Source organism: Pelecanus crispus, chromosome 6, assembly GCF_030463565.1.
Source record: "Pelecanus crispus isolate bPelCri1 chromosome 6, bPelCri1.pri, whole genome shotgun sequence".
Classification (NCBI taxonomy): Eukaryota; Metazoa; Chordata; class Aves; order Pelecaniformes; family Pelecanidae; genus Pelecanus; species Pelecanus crispus.
In genome coordinates, this window is record NC_134648.1 from 45167782 (window position 1) to 45184844 (window position 17063).

Here is a 17063-nt window from a genome sequence, read left to right on the forward strand (position 1 = left end):
GCGCCGCCGGCCGGAGGGGGCCTTGCACGCATGCCCGGTCTGGCCGTTAAACGCCCTCCCCCCCGCGCATGCTCGGGCTGCCGGGGGCCTGCTGCTGCTGGCCCCGCGCCCGGCCCCGCCTCCCCGCTCACGGCCGTGGGGAAGCCCTGCCCTTTCCCCGCCTGCGGCCGCACCGCCCGCCCGTAAGCTGGCGCGGCGCAGTTCCCGGCGGCGCCGCGGGGCTCCGCCGAGCGCGGGCAGGCCGTTTGCGCGGGGCCACCTTAAGGAGGCAGCGGGCGCGCGCGCCCCGGAAGCGGAAGCGAGCCGGGGCCTGCGGGGTAAGAGCGAGTGGTGACGTTTCCCCGGACGGCGGCGGCCGGTGGCGTCTCGCCGTTGCCAGTGGCGGCTGCGCAGCGCTGGGCGGCCTCGCCGCGGCGGGCAGGGCTCCGCCCGCAGGCCCCGCGCCGCGCTCCCGGTGAGTGTTGGGGCCGCCGCCGCGACTGGCCCGAAGCGGGACCGCCACCGGCGGCAGTTTCTTGGGGCGAGGCGGGGGCCTTCGGCCCAACCCCGGCGGTGCAGCGGTGGGGGGGGGGGGGGGGGGGGGGGGCGGGCATCCGGACCCTGTCGGCCCCGGGGAACGGACGGCGGGTCTGCTCTCCGGCAGCCGGAGCGTGTGGTGGCGGCCGGGCTGGGCAGGGCCCCCCGGTCTGCCGAACCGCTGCTTGGCTGCGCCGCCTCGGCCGTCAAGAAGCGGAGCTCTGGGGCTCCTGGGCGAGCCCCGGCACTCTGCGTCACCGGGACGGGACTCGCCCAGCCCCCTGCCTGGCCCGTTGGCTGTGGCCAGCCCTGGATGCATGGGGGAAGGCTGCGGCCCAGCACGTATCTAAGGCTTCACCGGTTTGTTCTTTTCCGCGAAAACCAGGGCTTCAGGCCATAAGCAGGATAGTCAGCCCCTGCTGCAGCTCTGGACCTGCTTTCTTCTCCGTCTGTCAGATAATTTTTAGAAGGTGGAAACTAGTATGTTGCGCTTGAGTGTTGCTGCAGTAGCTCAAGCTGTTTCCACCTGTGAATCAGCCTTTTTTTGGTTATAGTAGTAGACTTTCAGCAGATCTTAACCTGTGTACACATATATATATATTAGTACAGACTTTAAGTAAGTATTCTTTTTGCTTATTATGTTTTAAACAGCTGTTATTTGTTAAAGCTGTTAATTTTTTAAAATTCTGTGCATTGAAGAGTACTGCTGGTTTAGCTAGACAAACCTTGGTTAGAGGTTTATGTTAGATGGATAGGCAGTATGTATCTTCAGACTTGTTTCACTGGTGTTTTGCTATGGCTTAAAAAAACTCCACTACTTCTGCTGCCCCTTTATTCCTGAAATGCCTGCCTTTCAGCAGCAAGTGAAGCGATCTTGGGGCTCTGCGCAGAGGAATGATGACCTGGGAGCTCGGTGCGGAGGTGCCCGGGCTGTGTAGAGCTCACGGCCTTGCTCAGCATGAGGCCTGCCTGATACAGTCTGGCTTGTTTACTGTGGGGCCCTGCCACATTTAAACCCGTTAAGTGCATTTGTGGAGTGCTGTATCAAAGCTAAAAAGCTCTTCTAGAATTACAGATGCTCTGAATGCAGTATATACGTATTCTGCAGTGCAGTCGCTGCTAATGCCCTTCTGACTACCTGCCAACCCAAGCTGGCTACCTGCTAAGACAGCTTATGTGGTTTTTTTTGTCTGTAGAGCAGCTCACAATGTGGATGGACTGTACATGAAAAGTTATGTTAATTTCTGTCCTTGGCATCCCTTAGTAATTCTGATGGCTTATAAATTCTTAATGTGTTAGAGAAAGCAGTTGATACTAAAATGCTTAAACTCACCTCCTTGGCACAGTATTTGCATTATTCTATTGTAAGGCTGTTGGAAGAAGCTTTTGGAGTTCTGTAGTGGAAACATTTATTTATTAGGACATAATTAATTTTCTTATTTGAAGATTGGTAGAACTCACTCTGGAAACTAATTTTAAATACTGAGTGTTCACCTGGCTGCTGTATGTTGGTCATCCTATCAAATTTCTTAGCTTTCATATCCCCGTGTTCTCTTTTAAGTTTTGTCTGTGGCTGCAGTTTTAGCAGCTCAAAGCTTACTGAAATGTTTAAAGGTTTTATTATGTGATTTTCATGGGAAAAGAGATTAAAAAACAATTTTAATATCTGTTTTTCTGACACCCTTTGGTAGATCATATTGATGATGCTTTTCCAGAATTATTCTACAAGAATGTGACTCGTATGCTCTGTAAGGAAAACTTGAGTTTTCCCACTTCAGATGTCATGTACAAGTCCTCTTCCAGCAAAGTAAGAAGGTGGACATCCATATCTGTTAGTGTACTGATCTAAACCATTTTCCTGGTAGAGTTCCTTAGGAAGCATAGAGTAATTTTTTAATGAAATATTGAGATGGCATGGTAATGTATGTCACTTTGGAATTGCCTGTACATACAATGTACTTTACATCTACAATGTGTAAATATATTTATTTGCATCATTTACTATCTCTGAGGCCTGTACGTAGGCTGAATTTATTTATCCTGCATCTTCTGAAACTTCTGCAGACTTTGTCCTGTGTTGTGGCCTCAGTATCAGAGCGGTTGGACTGGCAGTTTTTGGGTGGGTTTTGTGCATTGTTTTTTTTTTTTTTTTTTCTTTAAACCTTCCAACTTCGTGACAAGATTAACTCTCAATTAGGCAAAGCAGTCAGGAGGCTTGCTTACATGGGTGACTTGTTTTATCTACTTTGGAATATATCTGTACTTATTTATAAACACATCATAAGTCTTCCTTTTTCGGGCCTGCACAGCTACTAAATCTCAATGTGTATACAATGAGTTTATTTCCATGTTACCTAGGTTGGAGCCCTCTTTTTTAAATTAAGACTATAGCCAATGATGTATTCTTAATTTTACTAAATGGACCGGCCTTTCTTGTCTGTCTTCTTCTCTCCCTATTTGGGGGGGGGGGCAGGAAGACCACAAAGTCTTGAAAACTGTCAGCTGCTTTGATTACAGAGGCTCTCACATGGGGAAGTTTGCTTTCAGTTCTGAAAGGAGGAACTCAAATGCGAGATTCTAAATTCAGCTACCAGCAAGGGAGTAGTGTCAGCTGGGTATGAGAAAACAACCGTGAAATTGGAAGATAAACAAGAAGATCTGAAGTGCTCCATTTCAGCAGTAACTGTGGTGTTGCAAATTTTTGCTCTTCAGACAAATTTTGGTTTGCCCTTTTTCAGAATTTTAGATTGCCATTTCAGCCATGTGTTCTCCTGAATATGTTGCCACCTTGTACAGAAGGTGGAGTGGTTTAGCATGTTGACTAGACTGTGCATACTCTCCAGAAATTAACCTTTTATGGTTTCCTAACTGTAAGTTGCGGTATGCTTTAGGCTTATATGTAAGATTTGTGCCTGTAGCGAACAAAAATAGTTTGATTTTTTCCAATAAAACTGCTAAAAAAAAGCAATGTGAATTTTGTTTATTAAAATGCAAGTATGTTTATAGGGTTACTGAAATGGGAATTTCAGTTTGATTTAGTGTAAGGTAGATAAAATAGAAGTGATCAATAATGTTCAGTTTTGCTAGCAAAATATTTTGCTTCTGATTATACTGTCTGTCTTTGCAGGCTGCAGAGCTTCTAGGCGATTCTGCTTGATTTTATTCTGTCATGTAGTGTACCGCTGATAAGGTAGAAAGCAATTAGCATTCTTTCTGTCAGTCTGGACTGTTTTTTTGTGGTGAATTCAATGCGCAAATATCCCAGACAGTGAAATGCTTCCTAATTGCAGTGTGGTATCTCTATTTTTAAGTAGGCCATCAGGATAGCCTAGAATTAACTTCAGGCCAATATTTGTTAAAAATAACTCTAAAAAAAGTAAAACTTGAGTGCTTTCTGGAATGCAAAGCAGGTTTCTTAACCCATAGGTATAGCTTCAACTAGTTTTTAATTTTTAATTGTTTTCCAGATTCTTCTGAGTTGTACTTGAAGCCGCCAAAATGGTTCTAGCAGATCTTGGAAGAAAAATAACTTCAGCATTACGCTCACTGAGCAATGCTACGATTATCAATGAAGAGGTATGTAGTATGCATATGTGATGACACTAATACTTGGAAAGCAGTGTTCTGAGAAGAAGTTCTAAAAGGCTGATAAGTAGGTTGATGTTATCCTGAAGCTCTTTTCTTCCTTCAAGTAAAATTTCTAGCTCGATGTTTTAACCCCCTGATAGTACTGCCAAAACTTAGAACCAGATTTAGACACGTATAATCACTTCAGGCATAGTGGGTCCCATGGTCAAAGGGTCCTTGAGCCTGCTGGCTGTACCTATGGAGATTGGCATTCTGAGGAGGTGAATGCCAGAGGAGACAGTATGTGCCTAAGTTTGGGTGGAAGTTAGGCTGTGAGACTACGTGGAGTGCTCTGATTATGTGTGTGTGCCAGACTATGGAGACGAGTACCAGACCGCTAGAAGGTGAAGCGTAGAAGAACAAATGGCTTTCAATGTAACCTTTGCTGTCTGAAATGTAAGGATTATGTTATGTTTGCTGCCTTTATATTCAAGGCAATACAGTGTCTGTTTTTGGAAGCTGTTTGACTTGGTATAGTCTTGACTTTTTCTTAATTAAGAATTTGAAATTATAGATGTTTTTCTTGGTACATGGACTGAAAAGCAAGGTGGAAAACTAACTGATGTGATGGTTTAGAAGTGCCTCTGAGTAAATAAATTGCTATAACTCTTTACAGATGGGCAGACAGGTGGCTTAAAGTAACTAAAAAGTAGGCTTATCGAGGGTTGTAGGGTTGGAACTTGTGCATAGAGGAAAGGTTTTAACAAATCTTTAGCTGGGAGACAACAAATCCTTAACTGAATCAAATCCAGCCCAAATAATTTTTTTCAGCAGTAGAAACTTTTCTCCTACAAGAGCTCAAGCTGTGCAAGCAACAACATTTATGCAGGTGTTACTTTCAAAAAAATCTTTCTGTTCAAGATTTTTCAAAGTGAAAAGTCTTAGAACTACTAAACTGGGTTCCTGAGGCACCTGTTTGCCTAAAAGGCATACCCCAGAGCAGCAGTCCAGTTTCTGCTGAGAATGCAAGTAGTAGTGCATCCATCTTGCATTTAAGGAATACTTTGATTTTTGGAGATTGTGTTGTGTTAAGAGATTCTTTTGTGGCTTTCTGTTACAGCTGAGGAGTACCCATTCGGAAGTTTAGGAAGTCTTGCTGCCATGCGAGCTGCTGTTGTCCTTAATGCAACAGGAATCGTTTTGTGTTACTTCATTATAGTGTGCATATTACAAATTGAGGACCCTTTTTTTCCAGTATTACCCTTTAAAATTTAAATTGCATTTACATAGGAACAAATGCATAGATTTTTTTTTTTTATGTGACAGTGAATATATTGATAGGACTGCATGCATTTAATTTGTAAAAGCCTTGGTTATATCATAAATTCACTTTCACGTTCATGTTTTAAACTAATACTGGCCTAGTCAATACTGTGTGTTATAAAACCATTTTTCCTTTATACTCCAAAGGTTTTAAATGCTATGTTAAAAGAAGTATGTACAGCATTACTGGAAGCTGATGTTAATATTAAACTTGTGAAGCAACTCAGAGAAAATGTCAAGTAAGTGAAATAATCAAAATGCATTTAACTTCTGATGTTTACAAAAGTTGTAATTTGAGGTTACAGAAGAATAACATCTATCTTTATATGGTTTTCTTAGACACACCCAGTTTACCTTTAACAGGAAAATACAGTTTGAACTAAATATCTAGCCAATTCCATCAAAAGAATCTTTGTCAAGTTTAGCCAGTTATTGCTGTTATAGTCTTGTTTCAAAAAAACTGTTGCTGTCATCAGTTGAGTGGTATGATAAACAAGTTCTTTGTTACTTTCTAGACACCTCATCTTCACATGTTCTGTGCTGGATATAAATAGATCTGTGTATATGACCAGTACTGTTACCTTGGCTATTTTCAGATGTGTAATTCAAGTAGATGCAAGCCTGAAAGATGCAAGTGTTTCAGAAATCTGGTTTTGACCTGCATACAGAAGTGGTATCTCCAATGCGTGTCTCTTCTTAAATATTTCCTATCTGAAAACTCAAGGCAAATCAGAGTGCTGTTTCAGTTGTAAACATTTCATTTATTACTAGGTTAAAGTGATGCTTTAACTTACACTAGTGTTTTCATGGTTTTCCTAAACTCAGGTCTGCAATTGATCTTGAAGAAATGGCATCTGGCCTTAACAAAAGAAAAATGATTCAGCATGCTGTCTTTAAGGAACTTGTTAAGGTAGGACTTCAAAAATCTATATAGCATTGTTTTCTTGTACAGCCTGGGCTGTGGAAGCAGTACAGTAGCAAGCCAAGCTTTAAGGTTATTGTGCGGTTCCTACAGTTATGTTTTCTGTTGTAAGGCTACTTACTACTGCAAACACTAGTATTCTGATTGAAACTAGTTCTGGGCATCTCTCAGACTATCTTCTGTTTAAGCTTCAAGTCTGGCTATTCTTACTCTTCAGTTGAAATTTAAAGATAAAATAAGGGTAAAGTACTGCTAGCTTCTGGACTGTCTTTGGTTGTCCCAGAAACATGCCTTTGCTACCTAAATGAAGATTTGTTCAAACTACTTATAAGCCTTTGAAAAAGTGTTAAGTAACAACCCACCAATTCGTGGCAGCGTTTCTCTTTAATCTGTCTGCTTGGTCAAACCGGCACCTGGGTATCGGTATTCTGTCCTCTTCCCAGTTAACAGTATAGTCTTGTGTAGTCTGTGCCCGTCCATATGGTGGTTCTCTGGAATGTATGTATGTTGCACGTGGGATGGGGCAACCCCCGATGTCAATACAGGCTGGGAGATGAAGGGATTGAGAGCAGCCCTGCGGAGAAGGACTTGGGGCTAGTGGTGGATGAAAAGCTGGACATGAGCTGGCAATGTGTGCTTGCAGCCCAGAAAGGCAACTGAATCCTGGGCTGCATCAGAAGAAGCGTAGCCAGCAGGTCGAGGGAGGGGATTCTGCCCCTCTGCTCTGGTGAGACCTCACCTGGAGCACTGTGTCCAGCTCTGGAGCCCTCAGCACAAGGACATGGAACTGTTGGAGAGGGTCCAGAGGAGGGCCACAAAAATGATCCGAGGGCTGGAACCCCTCTCCTACGAGGCCAGGCTGAGGGAGTTGGTGTTGTTCAGCCTGGAGAAGAGAAGACTGTGAGGAGACCTTATTGCAGCCTTTCAATACTTAAAGGGGGCCTATAGGAAGGATGGGGGCAATCTTTTTAGCAAGGCCTGTTGTGACAGGACAAGGAATAATGGATTTAAACTAAAGAAGAATAGATTTAGACTGGATATAAGAAAGAAATTTTTTACAATGCGGGTGGTGAAGCAGTGGGACAGGTTGCCCAGAGAGGTAGTGGAGGCCCCATCCCTAGAAACATTCAAGGTGAGATTGGATGGGGCTGTGAGCAACCTGATCTGGTTAAAGATGTCCCTGCTCACTGCAGGGGGGTTGGGCTAGATGATCTCTAAAGGTCCCTTCCAACCCAAAGGATTCTATGATTCTGCTCATTTGAGAAGTGAGGCAGCAACCCTAAAAAGTCTTCTGTACTGTAGGATTCTCACCAGGAGAGGACCATCTTGAGCAGCGATGGTGGGGTGGAGGTCATGTTTCTGTGTTGGTTGTTACACTTGTTCTACAGGCCATCCTGACTTCCGTGCTTGGTGTTAGAAAGAAATTAACACTTACTGTTACAGAATTATTAAGCATAATACTATATGCTGTAGACATCTTGCATGGGCTGTTGCTGTTTGCTGTAAATCAGCAAGCATCTAAGCCAAATTAAGACTAGGATATGCAAAAATTGGCTTGCTCCATTGAATGTAAAGCCAGGCACCTAGCATTACCATGACACTGGCTGTTGTGTGCTTCTGAGATTCAGTTCTGCAACATATGTTTTACTTTGTTCTATAGCTTGTAGATCCTGGAGTCAAAGCATGGACACCTACCAAAGGAAAACAGAATATTATAATGTTTGTTGGCTTGCAAGGAAGTGGTAAAACAACAACCTGTTCAAAGGTAACTTGCACTGAATCTGTTTGTGTGCTTTTTTTTTTTTCTTGGGGGAGTGCGGCTGGTCACTGAATTTCTTTGGTAGGATTTGCTTGTGATGTGTGCTGTTTCTGTGAGTAGGAAAGTACTGATTACAATGTAGAGATATTTCTGTAGAGTGGTTTTTGAGATGAGATGAATGTCCAATTCTTTTGGGACAATTTATGGATGTAAGACTTCCTTCAGGAAAGACTGATGCATCATTGTTGTTTTTTTTTTTTTAGTCATCTGCTTCTGAGATTCACACATAGGCTATACCGAATATATCACTGCTCTGAATTTATAAGACTTTCCTAGTGCTTCTGTAGGCAAACTGTGTTTTGGAAGTTTGTCTTTGGTCAATCAATGTTCTGTGAATGTACATTGTACCAGTGATACTGAGTGTTAAAAGAAAGTAAGGATTCCATCTGTTGCTTTAAAACATGTCCTTGCAATGGAAATACCTTTGTTCCTCTGGAAGTACAGAAACAAAGAGCTGTACAAGTTGTAGCCATTACAGTACTTAATATTGAAGTAATTGCTGCTTTGGGTAGTTTCTAAAAGCTAGTCCTATCTGCAGTATTAACAGTAAGCAGAATCCAGGAATTAGTAAAATGGGACTGAACTATTTGTCGTCATTCCTAGCTCACGAAACTGAAATGGGAATCAGAATGAAGCAGCTGTTTTCATATCACCATTAATAATTAGATGTGTAACATACTTTTCTAAATAATGGAGATGCTAACATTTGACACTTGTACAGTGTCACTAAGTGGTCTCAGTTATAGGAAGACTGGCTTGGCTTTGTCCTTGGTATGTACTTCAGTGACTTACAAGCTGTTACACAGTGCCATGCTTTCTAGTGGGATTTTGGTGTAACTAGTTGTTTTGGATTTCTTTTCGCAGTTAGCATACTTCTATCAGAGGAAAGGTTGGAAGACGTGTTTAATATGTGCAGACACGTACAGAGCAGGTAATACAGTCTTTAATGATGTGTTCTTTATCTCTAATATTTACAGATTTTTTTTTTTTAAATAATCCCTTGACTATACCTGTCTTACAGGTGCTTTTGACCAGTTAAAGCAGAACGCCACAAAAGCAAGAATTCCCTTCTATGGGAGGTAAGCATCTTTCAGAATCAGTTTGGAGAACGATTCAACACCAATGATGCATTGTTCCTTACTGAACATCTCACACTAGGGATAGGGATTCAGTCTTGCCTAATTACTTAGATTTTATTATAATATTTGCTGTGATCAGATGAAAATTGTGCCTAGTTCAGTATATTGTCTGCAAGTAGTAGGAGATAGTGATAGTGTAAGAAGAGACCAGGGGGATAATTCGCTACAATGTTCTCTCAGCATGTAATAGTTTAATAGGCCTTTACCAGACACATTCAGATTTTCAGGAAGTATCTTTACAGATCAAAGGATATGATTTTTGGACCCTTAATTTTTATTGTCAAGTAGGGGCAGCAGTGGACCTAAAATAGCTTTTATAAAAGCAGTAAATAATTTTCCCCTAAGCTTCACTGGAGGTGTACTGTCTAGGTGCTCAGTTAAATCTTATTTCAGAGAAGGGCTAGTAGAACTTAGTGCAGTCTTCAGCAGGTGAGATGGACAGTCCTTTGTGCTTCAGTTCACTGAAAAGTAAGGGCAAATGGCTTAGGAAGGCATATTGTTAATCAATTTTTGCTTGATCTAAGAGGAAGTCCCTCTTGAAATCCAGGTAGATCTACAGTTAACAAGCTTACAGTCAAGTAGTGAAGTTTGAATTAGTTTCTTTGGGAACAAAGAATTGCATATATATATATGTTTCTCTTTGTGATCAGTTATACAGAAATGGATCCTGTAATTATTGCCTCAGAAGGTGTTGAGAAATTTAAGAATGAAAACTTTGAAATAATCATTGTTGATACAAGTGGGCGTCACAAACAGGAAGACTCTTTGTTTGAAGAGATGTTACAAGTTGCTAATGCCATAGTGAGTAGTTTCAAGAAATACCATGACTGCTGTTATAGTAATTTGACTACAATTCATTTATGTTTATCTCCTAATGTTCAATGTGGATTTTGCTCCTCTGGAATGCGTCAGCACTTTAACTCCTAGAATACGTTAGGAATTACAAATGCATATGAATAAACAAGGGCTGGATGATCAGTGCTTGATAGTTCTGTGTCAGTTTTAATTCTTGTATCTGTAATTCAAGGATGCTTGCACATAACTAGACTACCGTTCCTGCTTCAACTTTTCCTTTTCAGGATCTTTGCATTGAGAAACTAGATAAAAGAACCAGTCTGATCTGGTTTCCCCTAGCTATGTGTACTACACTTTCTGTGATTGTCACGAATAATTGTCCTGAAAAAGAGAAGATGATTGGATAACTTTCAGCAGTTTTGATATGTAAATGAAGCTGGTGTTTCTTGTATGGGTTTAAAAAGTCTGGCTATTTTTTTGATTCTGTGGTCTTGCATGACAATATGACACTTCCCACACAATGCCTGCTAATGGCTAACTTGTTTTCAGAGGAATGGATGTCTTAAAGCTCTTAATGTAAAACTGAATGGAAGATGTTGTTAGCCATTAATTGCTTGTAGATACTAATTAGCTTATTGGCTCAGATCCTGGCTAAAATCACTCAAAACATAAGTAATAACTGTAAACCTGTTAAAGTTTAATATTCTGTGTTTGTAGATAAGTTTCACATAGTAATACAGCATCAGAATTGTCAAATGGTCTTCAGACAATACTGTTCATGAAACAGTTGCCGTTTTGTTTTAAACTGCACAGCCTTTACATACTTACTGTTATTGCAGTAAGTTCTGCTGCTGAACATAATACACAAACACTGTTTAAGAAAGCAGGAAATTACTATTTTGTGTATCTCTTTTCTCCTAGCAACCAGATAACATTGTTTATGTGATGGATGCTTCCATTGGCCAAGCTTGTGAAGCTCAAGCTAAAGCTTTCAAAGATAAAGTAGATGTAGCTTCTGTTATTGTTACTAAGCTTGATGGACATGCAAAAGGAGGTGGAGCTCTTAGCGCGTAAGTATTGTGTTGTAATAGCGTCCAATGTCGGGCCATGCATGGACAGCCATGGAATATGTTAGTGTCCCTCAGAAACCTGTCCTGTGAAAGTGTCAGTGTCACACTGCACAGAATCTGAGATTTAAGTCAGTAACAGTTATGTTCTTACCCTACTTCTGGTGGATAAGATAACACGTTGATATTTAATGTCAGTCAGAATCGGATATTACGATGTACTTCCAATGCAGTAGTGTGTATTGTCACATGTCATATTTCTGTCTTCTGAGAATAGCATCAAGCAATTATATTTATGGCATCTTGCATATCAGGAGTTTTTACCAAAAATACAAATTTGGACTTAATAGATGCGGCTTACCTGAAAAGTTTTGCTTTTCATTTAATGCCTAAGATTTTTTTTTTCCAAAAGGGGAAAAACTCTAGCTAGTCATATCTACTGGCCTTAAAACTGCAAGGCAGATCAAACTTCTGGATTGCCAATGTCCAACAATTTGGTAAAAAAATTAGTCTGCAGTCATACTTTCCCAAATTCCATTCTTGTTGGATTTCCCGTGTGCTGTATCTTGACAGACTCTGTTGACTAGAAAGTGTTACATTTTATCTTCAGCTTTATATGATGGCATGTCAGACTCATCTCCAGCTGCATTTCAGTGATACAGCTTGTATGGAGCTGAGATGATTTGTCAAAACAAAGTTAAGTGACACCAGCTTACTAAATAACTGTCTGGCTTTGATCTTAAGTGTTAAGAGTTCTTAAACTGCCATATGTATTTTGCTGTTATTTATAGCATAGTGATGGAAAACTAAACTTAAGAGCAAAGTGAAAATACCGAAAGCTTGTTCCTGTTGTCATGCACTTGTATGCATTCAGTCTGCTGTGTTTGTTCTATACTTTGTGTAGACTGGAAGCTGAGTTCATCTAAAAGCTAGTGCCAATGATTGATTGGTGAAAAGGCTCTGATTTTTTCTTATGTCTAAGCTTTTTTCTGTGTTGAAAATGAGATTGCTGTCTGTTGTAGGAGGTACCTGAAGAAAAAGTAATCAATGCCTGTCTCATCTGACCTCACAATATTAGGATAAAATGGAGATGATTTATTTTTCTCTTTCCTCTCAAGTTTCTTACGCTCAGCAATGAAAATAAGCAACTTACATTTCTGTTGATGATTTTTCAAAGCAGAGTTTGTCTTTTACAAAGAACTAATTAGAGAAACATCTTGTCAGCTACTCCCAGCTACCCATTCTAAATGCTGGATGTTTTTGCATTAATAGTTTGAGGACTAAAAAAGGTACTTCAGAGAGGATGCATTGTGTTGATGATGTCTAGCAGATTATGTTAATAGGTGGCACAAAAGATGGGTGGTTTTTGAGAGGCCATTTTATAAAATATATTTTACTGCAGAGTTGCTGCCACGAAGAGTCCTATTATTTTTATTGGAACTGGTGAACACATAGATGACTTTGAACCCTTTAAAACACAGCCTTTCATCAGCAAGCTTCTTGGTATGTACTGCGTACTTAAAAGACACTTCGAATTAGATAATAGAAAGTCAAAGTGTAATTTTTTTAATGCCAAATTCGGAGCTTTTTTTTTCCCTCCCCAGGTATGGGTGATATTGAAGGATTGATAGATAAAGTAAATGAGCTCAAGTTGGATGATAATGAAGCACTCATAGAAAAGCTCAAACATGGTAAGTTATTCCCAAGGCATGAATAGCGGGTGTATTACCATGACCTAATCATGGCAGGTTCTCTCAGGGATGTAGACCGCTGAGTTAATTTGTGTTATGTGTAGAGACAAGTCGCTTTTTTCATGTGCATAGTGAAGAATGGTTATTCTTTTTCTAATAAATGTGGCAGGCAAGTAAATGGAGTTATGTTTTTTCGAGTGGTAAGTCTGTTGGACTACGACTGTCTATAACTGCAGAATAACTAGCTTAACTCTTAAGTGTGTGCCATCTAAAACGGTTTAGCTGTGTTAATAGTGGAGAAGAGGTTTATTTATCTACTTATCTATGCAGTATAGTATTTCCCTTTGTAAACATAAAGAATAATAATTGAGAAAGGACAGTAAGACCAAAATGCTAATGTGACTTTTGTTAATCTTCTTTTTTTTTTGTTGTTGTACTTCAGGTCAATTTACCTTAAGAGATATGTATGAACAATTCCAAAACATCATGAAAATGGGACCATTCAGTCAGATCCTGGTTAGTTATCCCCAAAATAATTTTATTTTATCAGATTTTCATTGATATTTGACAAACTTCTGCTAGAAACTTAGAACTCTTCATTGAAACTGATGCTGGAGTCTGTGCTTTATGTTTTTCAAAAAGGTGAAATGATTTGCCTACTGCAGTATGTAACTGCTGAACTAAAACTTGCTGTCCGTGTTTCTGACTGCTTGATTAAAGTTAGCTTAGCCTATTCTGACACAACTTTTGTTTTCCATTTTTAAAACAAGGGTATGATCCCTGGTTTTGGAACTGACTTCATGAGTAAAGGCAATGAACAGGAATCAATGGCAAGGCTAAAGAAACTGATGACTATAATGGACAGTATGAATGACCAAGGTAAAACAAACTTCACCCAAACTTCACCTATTTTTCTCCATTGTTGAACAAGCTTATTTACAGAGATCTTTTTGGAAACAAGTTGGACATAAGGCAGCATCTACAGTGACAGAAAATGACAAGGAACATTTATCACTCTTAGAAATGACAAAGAGTACATATGTGTCTCAAACTTTCTGAATAGGTGTAAATACTTGGAGAGATACCCTGACAATTGCCTGTTGCTGCTCTGTCTTGTGTAGAATAGGTGGGATTATGAAGCATTCTATTGGAAATTAACGTATTTTTTCATACTGTAACTGTGCTTCTTAAATTATTAACGCTATACTTGTAAATTAAAAAGTTACATTCATCTTCAATCTGTCACTGCTGTCTGTCTTCCTACCCACCCTCCAATGTACTTGGTGACATAGCCTGGTCTCTGGAATTCAAGGTGTGTTGTTTCTAGTACACCCATAACAGTTGCAGAAGTAGTATGCTCTCACCCTTGTGCTAAACCCATTAATATGGCTTAAGACCAAGTATGCTGAGAGCATAATTTATTCAGGTGACTTTTTCTATCATGGTAATAACATGTGAACATAACAGCTTTTTATAATATTCTAGGGAATAGTACTATCTCAATTATTTATGTAAAATTTTGCGTTGTCACTTCTAAAACTAGTTTTTTGTTCTCTGGCTCAAAACTAAATTCTCAACAATAATGGGAACAAGTTTGCTACCAGCTGTAATGGATTTTAATGTCAGTAACTGAATGGATTTTTCTTTCCCACACTTTAATTGCAGAACTTGACAGTACAGATGGTGCCAAAGTTTTCAGTAAGCAGCCAGGAAGAATCCAAAGGGTAGCAAGAGGTTCAGGTGTTTCTACCAGAGATGTTCAGGAGCTTTTGACCCAATACACTAAGTTTGCACAGATGGTGAAAAAGATGGGAGGCATCAAAGGGCTTTTCAAAGGTAAAAAAAAGTGAAACATAATTAACTCAGTGGGGAAGTCACTTGATGTGTGAACACAGAGGAAATGTAAAAATATAGATAAGGTGTTGGGAGAAGAGAAGGTGAGTTGTAGTTCACTCCTTTTCGGGATGTTTGAAAGCTCTTTTATGTAACTGGTAAGAGCTGCACTGTTCTTCATGACACTAATGTGTAACTTAGCAGTGAAAACTACTGTATTTTTTTGCTTTATCAGTGTAGACTTCATTACTGCTACAATACTGACACTTTAGTCTGTTTTGTGGGGTGCAGTGACTGTTGATCCTTAAATACTTTTAAGTGGCTGATGTGGTAACTTTTGTTCATGAACTTGAATGGATTTGCATCTAGAACTAGGAGGTAAAATTCTGATTTATTTTTAGCCCCATACATTAATCCAGTTTCTTAGGATTGCTGCTTTTTTTTTTTAGGTGGTGATATGTCAAAGAATGTAAACCCATCTCAGCTGGCCAAACTGAACCAACAGATGGCAAAGATGATGGATCCAAGAGTTCTTCATCATATGGGTATGTGTTGTTTTTTTACAGCTTCGAGAGGACTACTGATTACAGTGGAGCTTTTGAAATGTAGAAGTGAGGAAGGTGATGTGAGAATGTGTGCATTATATATCAGTATTAAGTATTTCTAGGCTTTCTAACAAGAATCAGAAAGTTTAGTCCATGTGTTATGACTGCCTTGCACTTAGCAGTGCTTAATCTAGTCTCTTCATTTGGATTCAGCTCTCAAAATGAGCAATTGGATTGGTGTCTGATGAAATAGTAAAGTGGTGACTTGAAGCATGGTTGTGGTAAAGCAAATCTATTCCTCAACTTCCCTTCTCTTCTAAGTTTTGCCTCAAATAATTAAATTTGACAAGAGCAGCTTTAAGTAAGACTCCCATACTGGAACCTTAGTGATTAATAATGGTCATTCCTTCAGGGTTTTTTCTTTTGTCTAGATCTTAATGCACAGGTCATCTTAAAACCTACTTTAAGCCTGGTGTTTTGCAGACCTTTCTGTAATGACTCACTCAGTTGTCCATTTTCAATAGCCATTTAAACCTGGCTTGACAGTCTTGGGCTTTTGCATTTGTATATTATTGGAAGAGCATGTGTGCTGTAATGAGGCCTTGGAAGCAAGATAGCTGTGCTTCAAAGTTAATCAACACATCCATGTTCTCACTTATTTTCTGCAGGTGGCATGGCAGGATTGCAGTCAATGATGAGACAGTTTCAACAAGGTGCTGCTGGGAATATGAAAGGCATGATGGGATTCAATAATATGTAAAGAAGCCTTAATAAAAATGGACTTGGTTGACTTTTCGTTGCAACTTCAGTGAAAGAATTTGCTTTCTTCCTTTTTACAGTGATGAGGGGAGTGGTCTTTTGAAATCTTATTCAGGCTTCTTGGTTTCTACGTCTAATTTCTGAAAACTATTTTTGCTTAAATTAGTTCCTCTCCACTAATACCTGATGGCACAAAGAGTAACTCAATTTAATAAAACAAAATCATGATGTAAAATTTTAATATTTAGAGACACTTTTAAATTGTTTACATCAAATGGCAGCCATTATATTTGTAAACAACCCTAATCTTTGGTTATAGTAACATAAAATGTCACAAATATACTGTAAAATAAAATTTAAGTGGTTATAAACAAGGGAATGGTCTGTTTCTTCAGTTATCCTTTATCAGTATGTAATGAGAGGATATCCTTAGTTTCATTTGTTTCTAAGGACTGTTGTAACTCATGTTTGGCATAGATGCTATAAGAATAATTTGGTATCTGAAATGTGCTGTTGCTGCTCAGTTGTTCTCCTTGGAGGATTTTTAGCAGGTGGATGTGCTGTGCTCAGGTTTGTACAAAACTTTGTTCTCCAGAATTTTATTGTTCTTTCCCTATACATAAAGAATGAAGTGACTAAAACCATAGAGGTATGCAGATGTCAGGCTGTCTCGTATACTGAAGATAATCTTCATACCAGGCTGCCAGTTGAGCAGTTCTTTTGTTATGGAGATAGTTTCTAATACATACGAGATGGAATTCTGTGCTGGTACTGAACGTAAAATAAAACACACAGATAGCTGTATCTGATAGAGCATATTACCCCAACTCAGCTGCAATCTGATCTTAATTTCCTATAGCATTTCTTTTTTTAATATTTCGGTTTACTGTGTTGGTCTGAAAAGGGTGGAATCTACAGTCACGCTTCAGAAACTAGGTAGACCAGATGAACCTTGATACCCAACATACATCTTGGCAAATGTGGTAAGATCTTTCAGCCTTATCTTAAGGCAAGAGGGTATATTATGAATTTGTTTTCATATACAGCAGAGTGCTTGGGTTGTAAAGGGACACCCATCTCTGTCACT

The 17063-nt window shown here is 39.8% G+C and overlaps 1 protein-coding gene across 3 annotated transcripts; it reads left to right on the forward strand.

Moving 5' to 3' along the window:
• The first annotated feature begins 420 nt into the window (after nt 1-420).
• SRP54 (signal recognition particle 54) lies at nt 421-16025 on the forward strand. Of its 3 annotated transcripts, XM_075712989.1 has the most exons (16): nt 421-454; nt 3984-4092; nt 5554-5645; nt 6232-6316; nt 7989-8093; nt 9012-9078; nt 9169-9226; nt 9937-10087; nt 11003-11151; nt 12551-12651; nt 12753-12839; nt 13282-13355; nt 13610-13718; nt 14505-14675; nt 15122-15217; nt 15886-16025. In XM_075712989.1, the coding sequence occupies exons 2-16, from the start codon at nt 4015-4017 to the stop codon at nt 15975-15977; spliced, it is 1515 nt and encodes a 504-aa protein (XP_075569104.1). In that variant the 5' UTR covers nt 421-454; nt 3984-4014; the 3' UTR covers nt 15978-16025. The 3 variants fall into 3 exon arrangements, with proteins under 3 accessions (XP_075569104.1, XP_009490997.1, XP_075569105.1); XM_075712990.1 differs by lacking the exons at nt 421-454; nt 3984-4092 and adding an exon at nt 6003-6090 and having other exon boundaries at nt 5608-5645; XM_009492722.2 differs by lacking the exons at nt 421-454; nt 5554-5645 and having other exon boundaries at nt 4020-4092.
• Nucleotides 16026-17063: the final 1038 nt, after the last annotated feature.